This window comes from Vombatus ursinus, unplaced genomic scaffold (assembly GCF_900497805.2).
Source record: "Vombatus ursinus unplaced genomic scaffold, bare-nosed wombat genome assembly UNPS02009062.1, whole genome shotgun sequence".
In the NCBI taxonomy this organism is placed as follows: domain Eukaryota; kingdom Metazoa; phylum Chordata; class Mammalia; order Diprotodontia; family Vombatidae; genus Vombatus; species Vombatus ursinus.
Genome location: NW_020948840.1, coordinates 21,922,460 through 21,936,509, shown reverse-complemented (window position 1 = coordinate 21,936,509; position 14,050 = coordinate 21,922,460). Strand labels below are relative to the sequence as shown.

General features: G+C 42.0%; 1 protein-coding gene across 5 annotated transcripts in view; it reads right to left on the bottom strand.

Moving 5' to 3' along the window:
* Positions 1–2,376: 2,376 nt before the first annotated feature.
* The window catches only part of DTNB (dystrobrevin beta), a 344,903-nt gene continuing 333,229 nt past the window's right edge, over positions 2,377–14,050 (bottom strand). For 4 of the 5 annotated variants that reach the window (XM_027850435.1, XM_027850436.1, XM_027850434.1 and 1 more), the window contains 2 exons: positions 8,157–8,192; positions 2,377–5,835 (listed from right to left, as the gene is read on the bottom strand). In XM_027850435.1, coding sequence (XP_027706236.1) covers positions 8,188–8,192 — 5 coding nt within the window. In that variant the 3' untranslated portion in view covers positions 2,377–5,835; positions 8,157–8,187. The remainder of the gene's footprint in view (positions 5,836–8,156; positions 8,193–14,050) is intronic. The other variant, XM_027850437.1, reaches the window with a different exon arrangement.

The window sequence follows — 14,050 nt, the reverse complement described above, 5'->3', positions numbered from 1 at the left end:
AAAGGTTGGTTTTTTAGAAAAGGTTTAGAACAGCTAAAAGAGATAAGGATTAGAGGGAAGTCAGTGAATTCAGGTAGAGAGGGGACCCTTTAGAAGCCTTTCTTTGAGGACACAGAATAAAGGGTTTCTTTGGGAGAAGAAGCAGGATAAGGGAAAGGAACTATTAGTTATCATGGAAATCTTCCTTGTGGAGAAGAGAACAATTTGAAAGAATGAGGTCATGGAGCTGGCTATAGCCATTGCTAGTGGCTAAGAGGACGGATACAGAATCTAGATTCTCAGAGAGGAATAAACTTTTTTAGAGAGACATTGAGCATCTCTAGCCTAGGGGCTCAATTCTACCTAGGCGGTGCTGAGTCTAAGGTTTTGACCAAGCAATACAGACCTAATTGGTCTAAACAATGGGACTTTAGCTCTTTATGGAAGAAGCTATCGTGCTCCTTACCTGAAGCCTAGTGGTATTCTTGTCTCATAGCCACCCAAGGGTGTTATGCTTTATAGAATGTAGGATTTTTGAGCTGCAAGGGACTTTCAAGGTCATCTAATCCATCCTTATTTTATAGATGAGGAAATAAGCACAAAAAGGTAAAGAATTACTCAAGGTCATATAGGCAATAAGTAGCAGAATCAGGATTTGGACCCAGATCTTTTAACTTCAAATCCAATACTGTTTCCACTATGCCACATTGCCTCTAGTTGAATAAAATGCCTGTGAATGACTGGGAGAGTAATATAATGTCACTTTTGAGTTTTCCCTCAACCAGTTGAAACTTTTTCTTAGTTAGATTAGAAATGCCTGGTCTAGGAGTGGAGACTGGTTGCTGGTTTCTTCATTTGGGCTCTGATTAATTTTGAATTTCAATAAACTCCTTAGCTCAAGCATTTCTGAGCTATAGTGGGGATTATAATGGGTTTATCCTGTACTCTGATGTAGCCCCACTGCATCCAAACTCTTTGTTTCACTCAGGGTTCCAGAAAAACTTTGATAATCTAGACAGAGACTACACCAGTATTTGAGCCTATGAGCTGCAAACCTTCACTTTTGTCTCGTCCTGAGTGGCACCACTTAGCTTATATAATCCTGAGTTTCATGGGCAGAGATCCATTTTTTTCTCAAACATTACTCCCTAATTCAACCAGAAGCATCTGTACCCTCCCTATCTTTGAAGAATAGTTGTCATGTAAACTGGCATGCTGGCATATAGCCCATAGAGACCTGAACACTATCTTGGGAATATACCCTAACTCAAGTTGGGGAGTGAAGCCTCCTAGAGGTAAGATACATTGCGCAATAGAATATTTCTATTCATTTGTAGAAAAGAAGGGCAGGATCTGTGATTTCAAGTATAGGAAACTTCTGGGTGAGAAAACTCCAATGCAGGTTGGCACCTTTACTGAAACTGATATTCTTAGAGAATTGCTTATAAGACTGAGTGGTTGTACCTTACCAAGGATCACATGGCCAAACAGGTGTCAGAGGGAGGACTAGAACTCTGACTTTGAGGGCAGCTCTTCATCCATTATGCCATACTTTCTCTAAAAGAGGCAAAATAGCCTTTTATAACATCAGCAAAATAACACCATCTACTTACTAAGGTTCTGGATCCTTGTACTGCTCACATTCAGCCTGGCAGACTTAAGAAAGTCTTCTATGAGCAGCAAATGGAGGTCACTATGATGTGCCCATTTCTTACCAGAGATACTTAGTCAATGTCTGTTGAATTGAATGTTGAATTAATGGATGGTATATAAAGAGGTACTTAGGTTATAGGCACAAGCCCAAGCCTATTGTGTCCAGAATTCTCAGGCATACAAGGTACAGTGATGTGATTTTGGCACTCCCTTCTCTTACTTTTCTTCCTCCTGTAAATAGTTCCTTTCCCTGGCATTTCCCTACCTGACTGGCTAGAATTCTTCCATTTCTTCAGGGGTCAGGCTGGAGGTGGGAGTGAGGGGTCTTATTTTTACAAGTGTATTATGTTATTTATTCACCCTAGGACCCACCTTTTCATACACAGCATCAACTGCTTATAGAGTGCAACTTTGTCTAATACAGGCACAGGGAGAACATCTGTGTGGGCTCTGGTAGGGAAGGTTTCCTCTAACCCAGACTGACCTGCCTATTAGCTGAACCCCTTCTTGCCCAGGGGCTCATCTGGTACTCAAAATAGCCTAAATTAGCTGGGTGATTGCTTTGAAGTCACTCTTACCTGTATAAACAAAAACTCCCAATACCAGAGAATGCAGCAGGTATAAGAGAGGACCAAATCCATTCTCAAGGCAGGCATGGCTTAAAATCATAGCATCTCAAAGATGGAAGGGACTTCAGCCATCATTCAGTCCAATCCAGAACCGAGAGGGAGCATACACTTACAGCCTATCTGACAAATGGTTTAAAAGCCCTACCAGAAAGTGACAGGGAGCATCCTTCTAAGGGAGTTCATTTCAGTTTTGGACAGCTCTAATTGTATTGTCCTAATGTTGAACTAACACCCACTTTCCTGTAATGGATAACTTGCCAGAGATTATATGGCATGGAGTAAGCAAGGAGGGGCAGCAGCTTTCATTTGAGTCTATATCTACGGTTGAAAGACCAACCAGCTGGGTAGGCTATAAGAACAAATGGAACCACAGGAAGAAGCCATAGTAACTCCAGGGTAGAGCGACCAGTATGATAATAACAAACATAATTGACACATGCAGTGCTTTAAGGCTTGCAAAGGTTTTACACATTATCACCAGAAAAATTCTCCATTAGAGAAGGATGATTTATTGGCTTCTACCATGGCATAATGGAAATGAGGAGAATGTGGTACGGGAAAAAGAGTCTGAGAACATGGATTCAAATCCTGGCTCTGCTAATGTATGATCTTGGGCAAATCACAACCTCTTTCTCTGGTCCTTAGTTCGTGACCCGGAGACCATGTCATATAAGAATAAGCAGAAGGTGGGGATGTTTAGCCCAGAGAGAAGACTTGGTGGGGAAGGGAATAGCAATTGGATAGCTATCTTCAAGTAATTGAAAAGTTATCATACAGAAGGGATATTGGTCTTTTTCTTCTTGGTGCCAGATGACAGACCTAGGAACAACTATTTGAAGCTGCAGAGCGGCAGATTTAGGCTTGGTGTAAGGATCAAATCAAATGATGCTCATTAAAGCTATCTGTAACCCTTAAAGTGCTATATTAATGTGGGCTCTTATTATTTAAGGAAAAATCTCTGAATAATTAGAGCTCTCCAAGAGTAGAATGAGCAACTTCAGGTAGCCATGGGTTCCTTCAGTGGAGGTCTTCAAGCAGAGGATGGGTGGAAGGGATGCTATAGGGGTGATTGGTTGTTCATGGATGGATTGGCTTGGTGACCCTTTAATGTCAGATGATCTTCTGACACCAAAATATTGTGAAATGGGTTTTTATTGGTCAAAACACTACTGGGGCCAGTGCTTGCTTCTTAAAGACTCTGAGGTTCACCTACTCAGAAGTACCATTAGGGCTGCAGTCCCTACTCTTTAAGCAAATACTCTAAGGCTAATAGTGCTCAAGTATGCCAATTTTGCCAAAGTCAATGCTCCTCTGGTCCAAATTAGGTATTTAAATGATCCTAAAACAATTAGTAAGGAGGCTTATACTTTCAATCTCCATAAGAATTGGGATAAGAATGTACTCCAGGATCCACTGAAGAGATGCCATAATGTGACAATACCTTATATTCATATAACATCTTAGACATTGCCAAGCATTTTCCCATCCATTATCTCATCTGACCCAATCAATAACCCTTTGAGGTAGACAAGAAAGTTATGAGCTTCCATTTTATGATGGAGGAAACTTCAGCTTGTCAGTTCACTGTCTTTCCCAAACCTGGTTTGAAAAGAAAATGGGGCAGGCTGAGTATGGGGTCATTTTGGGAGGATTATGTCCTCTGCTGCTATCTATAGATGTCCTGAAAAAAAGTTAACACCACATGCTGACAGGGCCATGGACTGGAGGTAGAAGTTTATGAGAACTACTACCCTTACCTAAAGTGTGAGAAGATAAATTAGTCTGGGAAATTAAACAGTAATTTACATAAAAATGGAAAATACAGTCTACCACATTACTGGCCCTGTACTTCACCACTGACTCTGCTGTCTAATCCTCAGGACACTGCAAATGTAGGAAGGGGGATTTTCTTAGGGGTAGTAGTTTTTTGAGCCTTTGATGCTGAGTGTGTTGTTTCCTGCTTGTTGCCTGACATTCCCCCTGCCCCAACCCAAACACTGGAAGAAAGTTGGCCAAAAATGGTTCCCTGTGGGTAAGCAAAGGGCAAAACCCTTAATGTTTCTGGAGACCTCAGGCAACTTTGCAGAGGCTAGGCGACCTTGTAATGAACATAGCAGGCCTCAGAGACAACCATTTGAGGCCTGACATCCTAGCTCCATAGCCTTCTGGCTCTCTCTCACATGGTTCAGGACTCTTCAGGGCCTGAGTCACAATGATGGGGGGCACTGTGCTCTCCCAAGCATATGCTATTTGATTTGGAATTCCAAGAGCCCCTAAAACCTGGGAAAGTAGCTATCTTCCTTATCTCTAATTTTCCTTCTTGCCCTTTAATAATGGATACAGCTCTTTTTGTGGCCCTTTTTCCTTCACATCCAGGCCTCAAAGAAATGCCAAATGTCTCAGCCTAAAAGTGTCCATGATTTCCATTCCTAGATTCCTTAAGGGTAGCAGAAAAGGAGAGAAGACAGGGTGGATGGGGATGTAAACAATCTATGGTTCATAAGTATTTCTGTTCCAGCCTGACAGACTCTACTTGTTTCCATAGGAAATCATTTGTAGCCACTGGGTCCAGTTCATAGGCCTTCCTAGGCTCTTCAGGCAGAGGCTGGAGGTCAGCTGAGGCAGAGAGTATGCAGGGAGCCAGCTGTGGAGTCTGTTACTTCATTCCAACCACTGCCCTTTATAAATATTTATAGCAGCTCTCCTTCTAAAAATAACACACTGGAGCCCAAAAAGGAGGAAAAAAATGAAAAAAAAAATCACCAAGAATTGGGACTGATTATCATGTATGCCAAGGAACTATTTAAGCACAATGAAAGGCAGAGGATGGCTTCACCAAATGGCCTCCAGGGAAAACTAGACAGGGCACATTGCTCCCGTCCACATCATCCCTGGCCTACAATACACTTGCTTGTATTCCTGGTATAGGAAATGGTTTGGACTCTATGAGGCCATAGCAGTGAGCGCTTTCTTTCCCCAGGTTACAGAGCATGCAATGTCAAATGTAGCGGAAACCCAATAGTGAGAGGCAAGAGTCTATTTTTAGCATGTGGCCTGGGTAAGGGTGTCTATAAAGCTGCGTATGGGCCTGAAGCTTCCTCTGTGTGATAGAAGAAAACTTGCTAGTGTGGTTTTTTTTTAAGGTCAAAGGTCATGGGGGAAAACAGTATCCCCTGCCCTGGGAAATCACCCACATTTTAGCAGCAAGTCAGAAAAAAACCCAGGTCACTGACACAGGATAAGTGCTTTTTTCTTTCTTTCTTTCTTTTTCTTTTCTTTTTAAACCTCCTAGGAAATTCCTTTTGCAGAGATGAGCCCATGCCCTGAGGGGAGTGGTGATAATGCTAGTACATGCAGGAATCTGAGAGGGAAGGGCCCACCAGGAGGACCCTCTGGCAGCCCCTCCCCTCCTCCCATCATCATTGGCTCTCCTTGTCGTGGCGCTGCGGTGACAGACAGACTGCAGGCTTGGTCCAGGTGTGCACTGGGAAGATGATGGATGGGAAGGTGCCTCTGGGGGAAGGCTCTGCCTTCATCATGTTAATGCCAGCTTGCTCCGTTGTCCTCTGAGTTTCTGCAGGACAGATCTACTGTTAGTAAAAAGAGAGATATACATTCTTTCTTGCAATGGTTTCTGGGCAAATGTTGTTAGGGTTTGTTATCAAGAGAGAAATCTATGTAGGTCCCAAGCTGCTGAGATCTTTATCTTAAAAGCATAGTGTATCTTGAGATGGGTTGGGCAAATTATTTCTGGCACTCTTGTAGGGCAGGGGAATACTGTTCCCCTGGTGTGTGTGGGGAGGGGCAGGGACAGAGGAGTGTCTTTTGGGGCACCTTTCAAGGTCATGTTCAGGCTTCAGGTACAAGGCATGTTTCCAAGGAGGGGAAAACGCCAGGCTTGTGATGTCTTTTTATCTTACAATACTGGTCAGCTTACTTGCCTTCCAGCTCTGTGAGTCTATGAAATGAAATGGATCAAATGGAGCCTACTCAAGATAGAGACAAAAGGGTCTGGAAGTGGGGATGGGAGAGGACGGAACAGCATCTGGAAGTATCAGGAAGGGAAAGCAGCACTGCTTGTGAATTAGGAAAAGAGCAGAATCTCCTTCATATTTCATATTTCATGTGATACAAGGTATCAATAACTCAGTTACTACAGTCTGTGCTACAAATGAACAAACTATGGTATACAGGATTCTCTTACAAATCCTACCAGATAGAGAGACTGGTGAGGAGCAAGTCCCCTGGGCTAGGATTCTGTCCTACCTGACCACTTATGGAAAGCCCTCTTCCCTGGGGATCATGGGACTTTGACTTTAATACCTGCTCTGCCACTGGCCAGCTGTGTGACCATGGGTGAGTCACCTCATTTCTAGGGCCTCTGTCTGCTCCTCAGTAAAATAAACGAGTTAGACGAGATGGTCTCTGAGGGCTTTCTCATCTCTAGGAGTCTATGTATTCTCATCTGTTCTTTAGGGAAGTCAGGATTGTTATTCCCAAGTTACCAGTAGGAAAAGCAAGAGAGGACTTGGTCAAAGAGAGTGGATATATGAAAGAGCTACTCAAAGGTCATTAGCTCAGCAGAAGAAAGGATTGCTTTTGCTTTGTATAGTAAACTGATCCTTTTGCATCTAAACAGTCTTTGTTGCAGAGCTAGGCTTTGTGAGATGTCCTATAAGCAAAGGAAACTATATGTAAGAATTAAGGTAGAGGAGGCAGTAAGAGGGGGGAGGGTCAGGAGGAGAATTGGAGTTTGACCAATGATAGGAAAAAAAGTCACTGGAGAGTTTGTGATTGCAATACTGTCCTCCCCCTCCATCCCCTCCCATGGTGTTCATTGGTTATAGTTTTGGGGGCTGAGCAATTCTTTCCTCTGGCTACCACACTCGTAGCCAGACCAGCCTGGAAGACTTGAGCAATTAGCCCTGAAAATCTGTAACCTAAAAAGATGATTATGGGGGAGAAATGAAGGAGAAGATATCATGGCTCCCTCTGAAAACCCTTGCTTCAAGAATTATGCCTCTGTTTACTGTTCCCTGGCATTGTAATCTGATTCCACCTTCCTTTTGCATTAGTTAAGCAGCCGTGAAGTTGTATCATTTGGGAGAAGAAACTAGAGTCAAGGTCTTTAGTTAAAAATGAAGAGAGGATGAGACTGAGGAAGAATGAGGCTATCTCAGAGGGCAGTCAAGCATTTTTCTTGAAGCCTATGCAGGAATCTGTAGTTTCATATTTTTCTAGGTGGTAGGAAGGTACAAGAATGGCCTGACACTTCCAGACACCAGCAAGTGAACTGACATCACGGGGATTTGTACCACTTGTTTTGCAGACACAGTTTGACCCTGGACAGCTTATTGTCAGCATGTGGTATGAGGATTTGTGTCCAAGTTAATGCTCCAGGATTAGATCCTAAGGAGAGGATGGGAGAAATGGCCTAGATTATTTTTGGGGGGAGGGAGAGGAGAAATTGTGGAGGGAAAAGTTGCTGCTGTTAAAAGTGGCCAGGGGAGAAGGAGAAGATGTGCAGGTCCATCTTTTCACACTCCACCATTGGGTGTAGAAATTGACAGCTGCTTTTAAGCTAGTGATTTCTCTGATTTGCTAACCTCTTCCCAACTCAATTCCCTCAAATAACAGCTTCTCATAGAGGACTAGCCACATTTAGAGTATAGTACCTGAAATGTATTGGTTTTGGAAAAAGAATAATGGGATTAGGTTGACAGGTTGAAGTGAGGCCTTTTTTCATTCGCATGGACTTGGCCTGTATAGTATATTTTGTAAGCAGGAAAGGAGGGAAACTAAACTTCATTTACGAAATGGAGAGATAGGAGAAATATGAGGAAAGAAGGAGAGAGGGATGGAAAGAGACAGGGAGCAAGGCTAGCCCATACTCACTTGTGCTACCTCTTGGTCCAGACTGTCCTGGCTAACCTGTGCAACAAAGACAGAAAGAATATATTTAGATCACACTTAGGTTTCCCACTCAAAAGCCAGCTTTTCAGAGGCTATTTGCCCTGTCCCCATGATTTCTTTGTTTTTCCTTCTCCCCTTTGTACATTGATTTCGGGCCCCTCTAACTCTTACTACAGGGTAGGGATAAGTAAGGCCATGTAGTTCTTAGTAGCAAATGCAATGAACACTAAACGAAATGCCCACGTACAGAAATGCCTGGCAGGAGGCAAAAATCAGCAGGAAATGAATATCTGACAGACAGATGAATATAACTTGGTGAATGCCAAAGAGGCGCCAATAATCTGCCCCTAAAAATGAACAGGAATGATTTTTTTCCCTGCTTTTGTGCTTTGCTCAAAATGTAAAACTGTAACTGTACCCACCCTAGAAGCCTCTACTATTGCCTCGGAACGCAAGACATTCAAATCTGGCTTTCCAGCCTGTTCTGATTACCTCTGCCTACTTGTCATGAGAGACAGTATGCTCTTGAGAAAGAATGCTGGACTTGATGCCAGGTGAGACCTGGGTTTCAACCCCATCTCTGACATTTACTAGCTCTGTGACCTTGGGCAAGTTGTTTAAATTTTCTAACCCTTAGTTTCCTCGTCTGTAAAATGGGGATGAAATGTCCCTAGTGCTTATCTTACAGGGTTGTAAGGATAAAACAAGATAATATATGTAAAATGTTTTGCCAATATATGTAAAGTGTTATGCACTATTAATGTCAGTTATCATCACCAAGCACTCAGAGTATCTTTTAACGAGCAAATTGAATTCCTAGCCTTCAACTGCTTGGACAACCGATAAAACAATACCAATATCTTTCTTATAAGAGAAGGTTCAATGTGGGGGGGAGAGGTTTGGAGTCTATATCAGGAAATGATGCAAAAAATGGTGTAAAAAAAAAAAAAACAAAGGGCATCAGTAAAACAAAACAAAAATGCCAAGAGTTGACATAGGGCCTCAGTAAGACAAACAAACAAAAGGCCGAGTTATACAGTGCTCCATCCTTACAAAACACAAGATATAGATGAGGTCATTTGATCCTCCAATTTACAGATGAAAAATTGAAGGCTCAGACAAGTAAGCTGACTAGTCAGGGTCCTACAAGCGAGTGAATAGCACAGCAGGACTATAGCCTCCATTCCAGTTGGGGTCTTCTGACTCCAAGATGACTATTCCTTCTATTACATCATGACTCTTTTACAGAATAATCAAGGAAAAGATTCTAGGGGAGACAGGAATGGACTGTGAGGGTCTGGAGGACCTGAGATGATATTGGGATTCCAAGGTAATTTGGGTGGAGTTTGGGATAGCCCATTTTTACTAAGTGATATGGGAATACTATTTGTCATCCCCAAAAGCTATTTTGGGATCAGGTTAGTGGGTGCAATGTAGGAAGAGGATCTAGATGAAGCAGATACACCTTAAAGGATAGAGGATTACTGGGCAAAGTTGGAAGGGGCCTAGGGTGGGCATGAATACAGTTGGGAATTTTGAGAGAGTCACTGAATGTTTTAGATGTGGTCCTTTTTGGCCTCATTTTTGTACTGAGCACACCAAAACTGCCTCACTGAGACAGGTTGTATGTAATTTTATCTAAAAGAACTGAGATCATTTTTATTTCATTCATTTTTGTTCAGTATTATTGATTTTAGTATCTTAAACCAGAGATGAATATGTAGTATATTATCAGCTCTAGAAGCTTCATATACAAAAAGGATTGATCTCAGGACCATATCCAAATCTAGTAAGCTTTTATCATGAGAGGAGTCATACATTTTGGTTTCAGGGCCACATCTCAAATCCTATTAAATTTTGCAGATCACAAACTTATGGTCCATCTCAATCTCCTAATATCTCAACCTCATCTAAAATCCTGTCTCATGGGCAGACACTTTCCAAACCTCCCCCAGGAGGAAGTAGACTTAGGCATCTAGAGACAGAAACTCTGTACACCAGGAAAAGCAAGTGGTGAAAAACACAGAGTAGATGAGGTATAAAGATCAAGAAGGGCTGGAGGCCAGGAGACACAGGTCAGGGGCAACTATACCTGTTGTTGCTGCTGTCCCCATGGTGCGGCACTGGTTTTAGTTGTTTGTAGAGAGCTGGGACCCTTCACTGTGTAGCCACTGCTTTCTCTGTGGCCCATCCCCACTGCCATGGTTTTAACAAGTTATGGATTGCTAAGGAGGGAATGAAATCACTGCCAATTGCACCCCTCTCTCCCCCTCTTCCCCTAAAGTGGTAATGTGGCTACACATTGGATAAAACAGACTCATCAATCCCTAGTCCTCTATGATGATATTTGTCAACCATAATGGTACTCTAGGCTAGTGTTTGGCTCAGGGAAAATAGTTTAGTAGGCCAAGACTGCCATTTTTCTCAATACTGCTATAACTTACACATTCTAAGAGAAGCTTAGGATCAAGATCAGACCCCAAGGGGAATTACAGTCAGGCCTATTCCTGTAGGATGGCAATTACCACAGAATGCTAAACCCTTAGGGTAGTCTTTCCTAGTGGTGCCAGTCATGAGTGCATACAGAAGCTGAGGAGGTGATGATTACATGGCATTTCAAAACCTCTGTCTACAGGCTGTTTACCTGCTACAGATGGCAGAAGCTGTGTGAATTGTCAGGCTTCCTTGGAAAAATCCCTGCCCTAAGGCATGTTAGGGGCAGCTAAGTAGCCCAGTGGATAGAGTGCTGGGCCTGAAGACAGGAAGACTCATCTTCTTGAGTTCATATCTGGCCTCAGACACTTATTAGCTATGTGATCTGGGCAAGTCACTTAACCCTCTTTGCCTCAGTTCCTCATCTGTAAAATGAGCTGGAGAAGGAAATGGCAAAGCGCTCCAATATCTTTGCCAAAAAAACACCAAATGAGGTTTTGAAGAGTTGAACATGACTGAAATGACTGAATAACAATAACAAAGGTCATGTTAAGAGAGAAATTGGGATGCAGGGAACAGAATAACCACCATTTATTGTTGTTTCCTTCTCCAGCTCATTTTACAGATGAGGAAACTGAGGCAAACCGGGTTAAGAGACTTGCCTAGGGTCACACAGCTAATAAGTGTCTAAGGCCAGATTTAAACTCAGGAAGATGAGTCTTCCTGACTCTAGACCCTCCTTCTATCCACTGTGTCACCCACCTAGCTTCTCCATTTGTGCTAGGACCCAGAGCCAAGGCTCACTTATTTGACATATAGAACATCATGGTTTTGAAAATATGGAAAAAGAATGTATAGTGGAGGAAGAGGTAGCGGGAATATGAAAAAAGCCTGTGGGATATTGTTCTGTGGGAAGGGAGATAAGTAGAGAAAGAGGAGGAAGACCATACCTTAACAGACAGGAACAGTACATTTACAATGATGGGGTCATATCTACACTACTGTTGTATTTACATGTTGGTATATCTCAGTGTCTGTATGTTTGCACTTCACCTCTTTGCTTTACCCTAACAGAAACCTGGCTCTTCCCTTGAGGACTATCCTCTCCTATTGAGGCTTCACTTTCTCTCATGTTCCTGATTCAATGGCTAAGGTAGAGGTAAGCATCGGCTACCATTTCTGGACCATTGAAACAATATCTTATTCTCCACTTGCCACTTGCCATTAATCTAGGCCATCCTCTTCAAATCATCCTAACTGTGATCTATTGTCCCCCATGACCCATTCCATCCTTTTGGAAGCTTCAGCACCTAGCCTATGCTCAAAATCTATATTGACAACTTTCAGCCTCTTTGATTTCAAAGTTCTTTTTTCTCCTTGACTCCCCAAACTCTCATCTCCACTTTATACTGGTCACTCCAAACAGCATATGTATAACTCAGTATCACAGGCTATGTTCTCCCTCCAAACACAGTGTCTTTACTTGTTGATTTCATTGTTCTAAACTGCTCACCTCTAGTCTTTCTATTACTTAATAGTAATTTTGCCCTGTACATTGACTGACTCCTAGTTACAAGATCATTTTCTTACTCTAGATCCCATGATGGACTACTTCAACACTGTCCTCATCACATGAACCCTCAAACTATTATTACCCCTCTGCAGACCACTTTTTTTTCTTTCAAAACTGCCAAGTGCTACTAAGGAAGGCACAAAAATATTCAGTCTTGATCTATTAAAAATTACTGTAGTCCAACTTCAGATTGGCTTTCTGTGCTACTTGTCAACTCTAAAATTAATTTCTCATTGTATCTCTAATATTCCCTATTATGGCTATTCCAGACCTATTCTCAGACCTCCAATTCTTCCTTCACCATCTCTATTTTAGCAAATGATATTTCTTCTTACTGTGATAATGAGGTTCACAATATGGCTGATCTGGAACGGAGATGAAGGTCAGTGGAACTGAGGAAATCAAGGAACTCTTAAGTCATGTTACCATCCTTTCATTGGCTTTATTTTCTGGCTTATTTCTTCTTATTTTTTCTTTGTCTTACACACTTACTTTTTAAAATGAATCCTGCAGTTATTTCCTTTGGGGGGCAGCACACTACTGTTTTCTTGCTGCATTATATACTACCACTAGTTTTTTTAGAAAGATGCCCTCGTTTTTCATTTTTCTCTCTATGTAGTTTTAAGTGTGGATATGTTTGTGTTAGCCCTTAGAGAAGGCAGCCTCTGGTTTCTCTAGTTTGGCAAAGATGGTGGTGATGTTTTGCTCTTCCTTTTGCTAGAGTGGTTCCTCATATAAGGGGTAGGGACAAAAATGAATTGGCATTGTAGTGACTATTTAAAATCTTTGCCCTGAAGTTGAAGGCCCCTATACCAGGTCTTAATGAAGGAGAAAAGAGGAAGATATTCTTATTTTTGTTTTCTGACTAGTCTGGAGAGAAAGAAATCAGACTCTAACCGAGCAATTAGGCTATGTGTATATGGCTTATAAAGTAGGAATAGAATCAAGGTCAGGAGAAGGTGATGTGATTGGCCTTTAAGAGTCCTATGTCAGAAGAATTATGATTAATGTGGCTGGAGTAGGTATGAACGATAGTGGAACACTAGTGTTCAATAAGTCAATAGTCAGATATGGTAGCCAAAAAAAGCTCATGTGCTCTTAACCCACATTAAGAGACGACTAGTAACCAGAATAAAGAAACTGATAGTTCCACTATGCTCTCAACTGGTCAGAGCAAATTTGGAGTATTATGTTTGCTTCAGGATATCACATCACAGGAAAGACTGTGCTAAACTTGAGTGTGTCTAGAGAAAGGCAACCACTTTAGTGAATGGCCTGAAAATCATGCCATGCAAGGAAAGGCTGAAAGAATAAGGGATTTTTTAACCTGAAAAAAATAGGCTCGGGGCGATATCACATATCTTTAAATACTATATTTGAAGGGCTCTCATGTGTAAAGGAGGCAGCTAGGTGATGTAGTGAATAGAGTTCTAGGTCTGGAGTCAAGAATTCATCTTCTTGAGTTCAGATCTGGTTTCTTGAGTTTAAATCTGGCCTCAGATACTTACTAGCTGTGTGACCCTACGTACTTAACCCTCTTTGCCTCAGTTTCCTCATCTGTAAAATGAGCTGGAGAAGGAAATTGCAAACCACTTTAGTGTCTCTGCCAAGAAAACTCCAAGTGGGGTCATGAAAAGTCAAATACAACTGAAATGATTGAATAACAACATATATAAGGAAGAGGGATTAGACTTGTTTTGCTTTGTTCTACAATTCAGAACTAGGACCACTAGGTGGAGATTGTGTAGAGACAGACTTTGGCTGGATGTGAGGAATAACTTCCTAATAATTAAGTTATCCCAAAGTGAAGTGGTCTGATCCAGGAGGTGGTGGGTGCTTTCTCACCTGAGATTCTCAAGTGAAGGCTGGA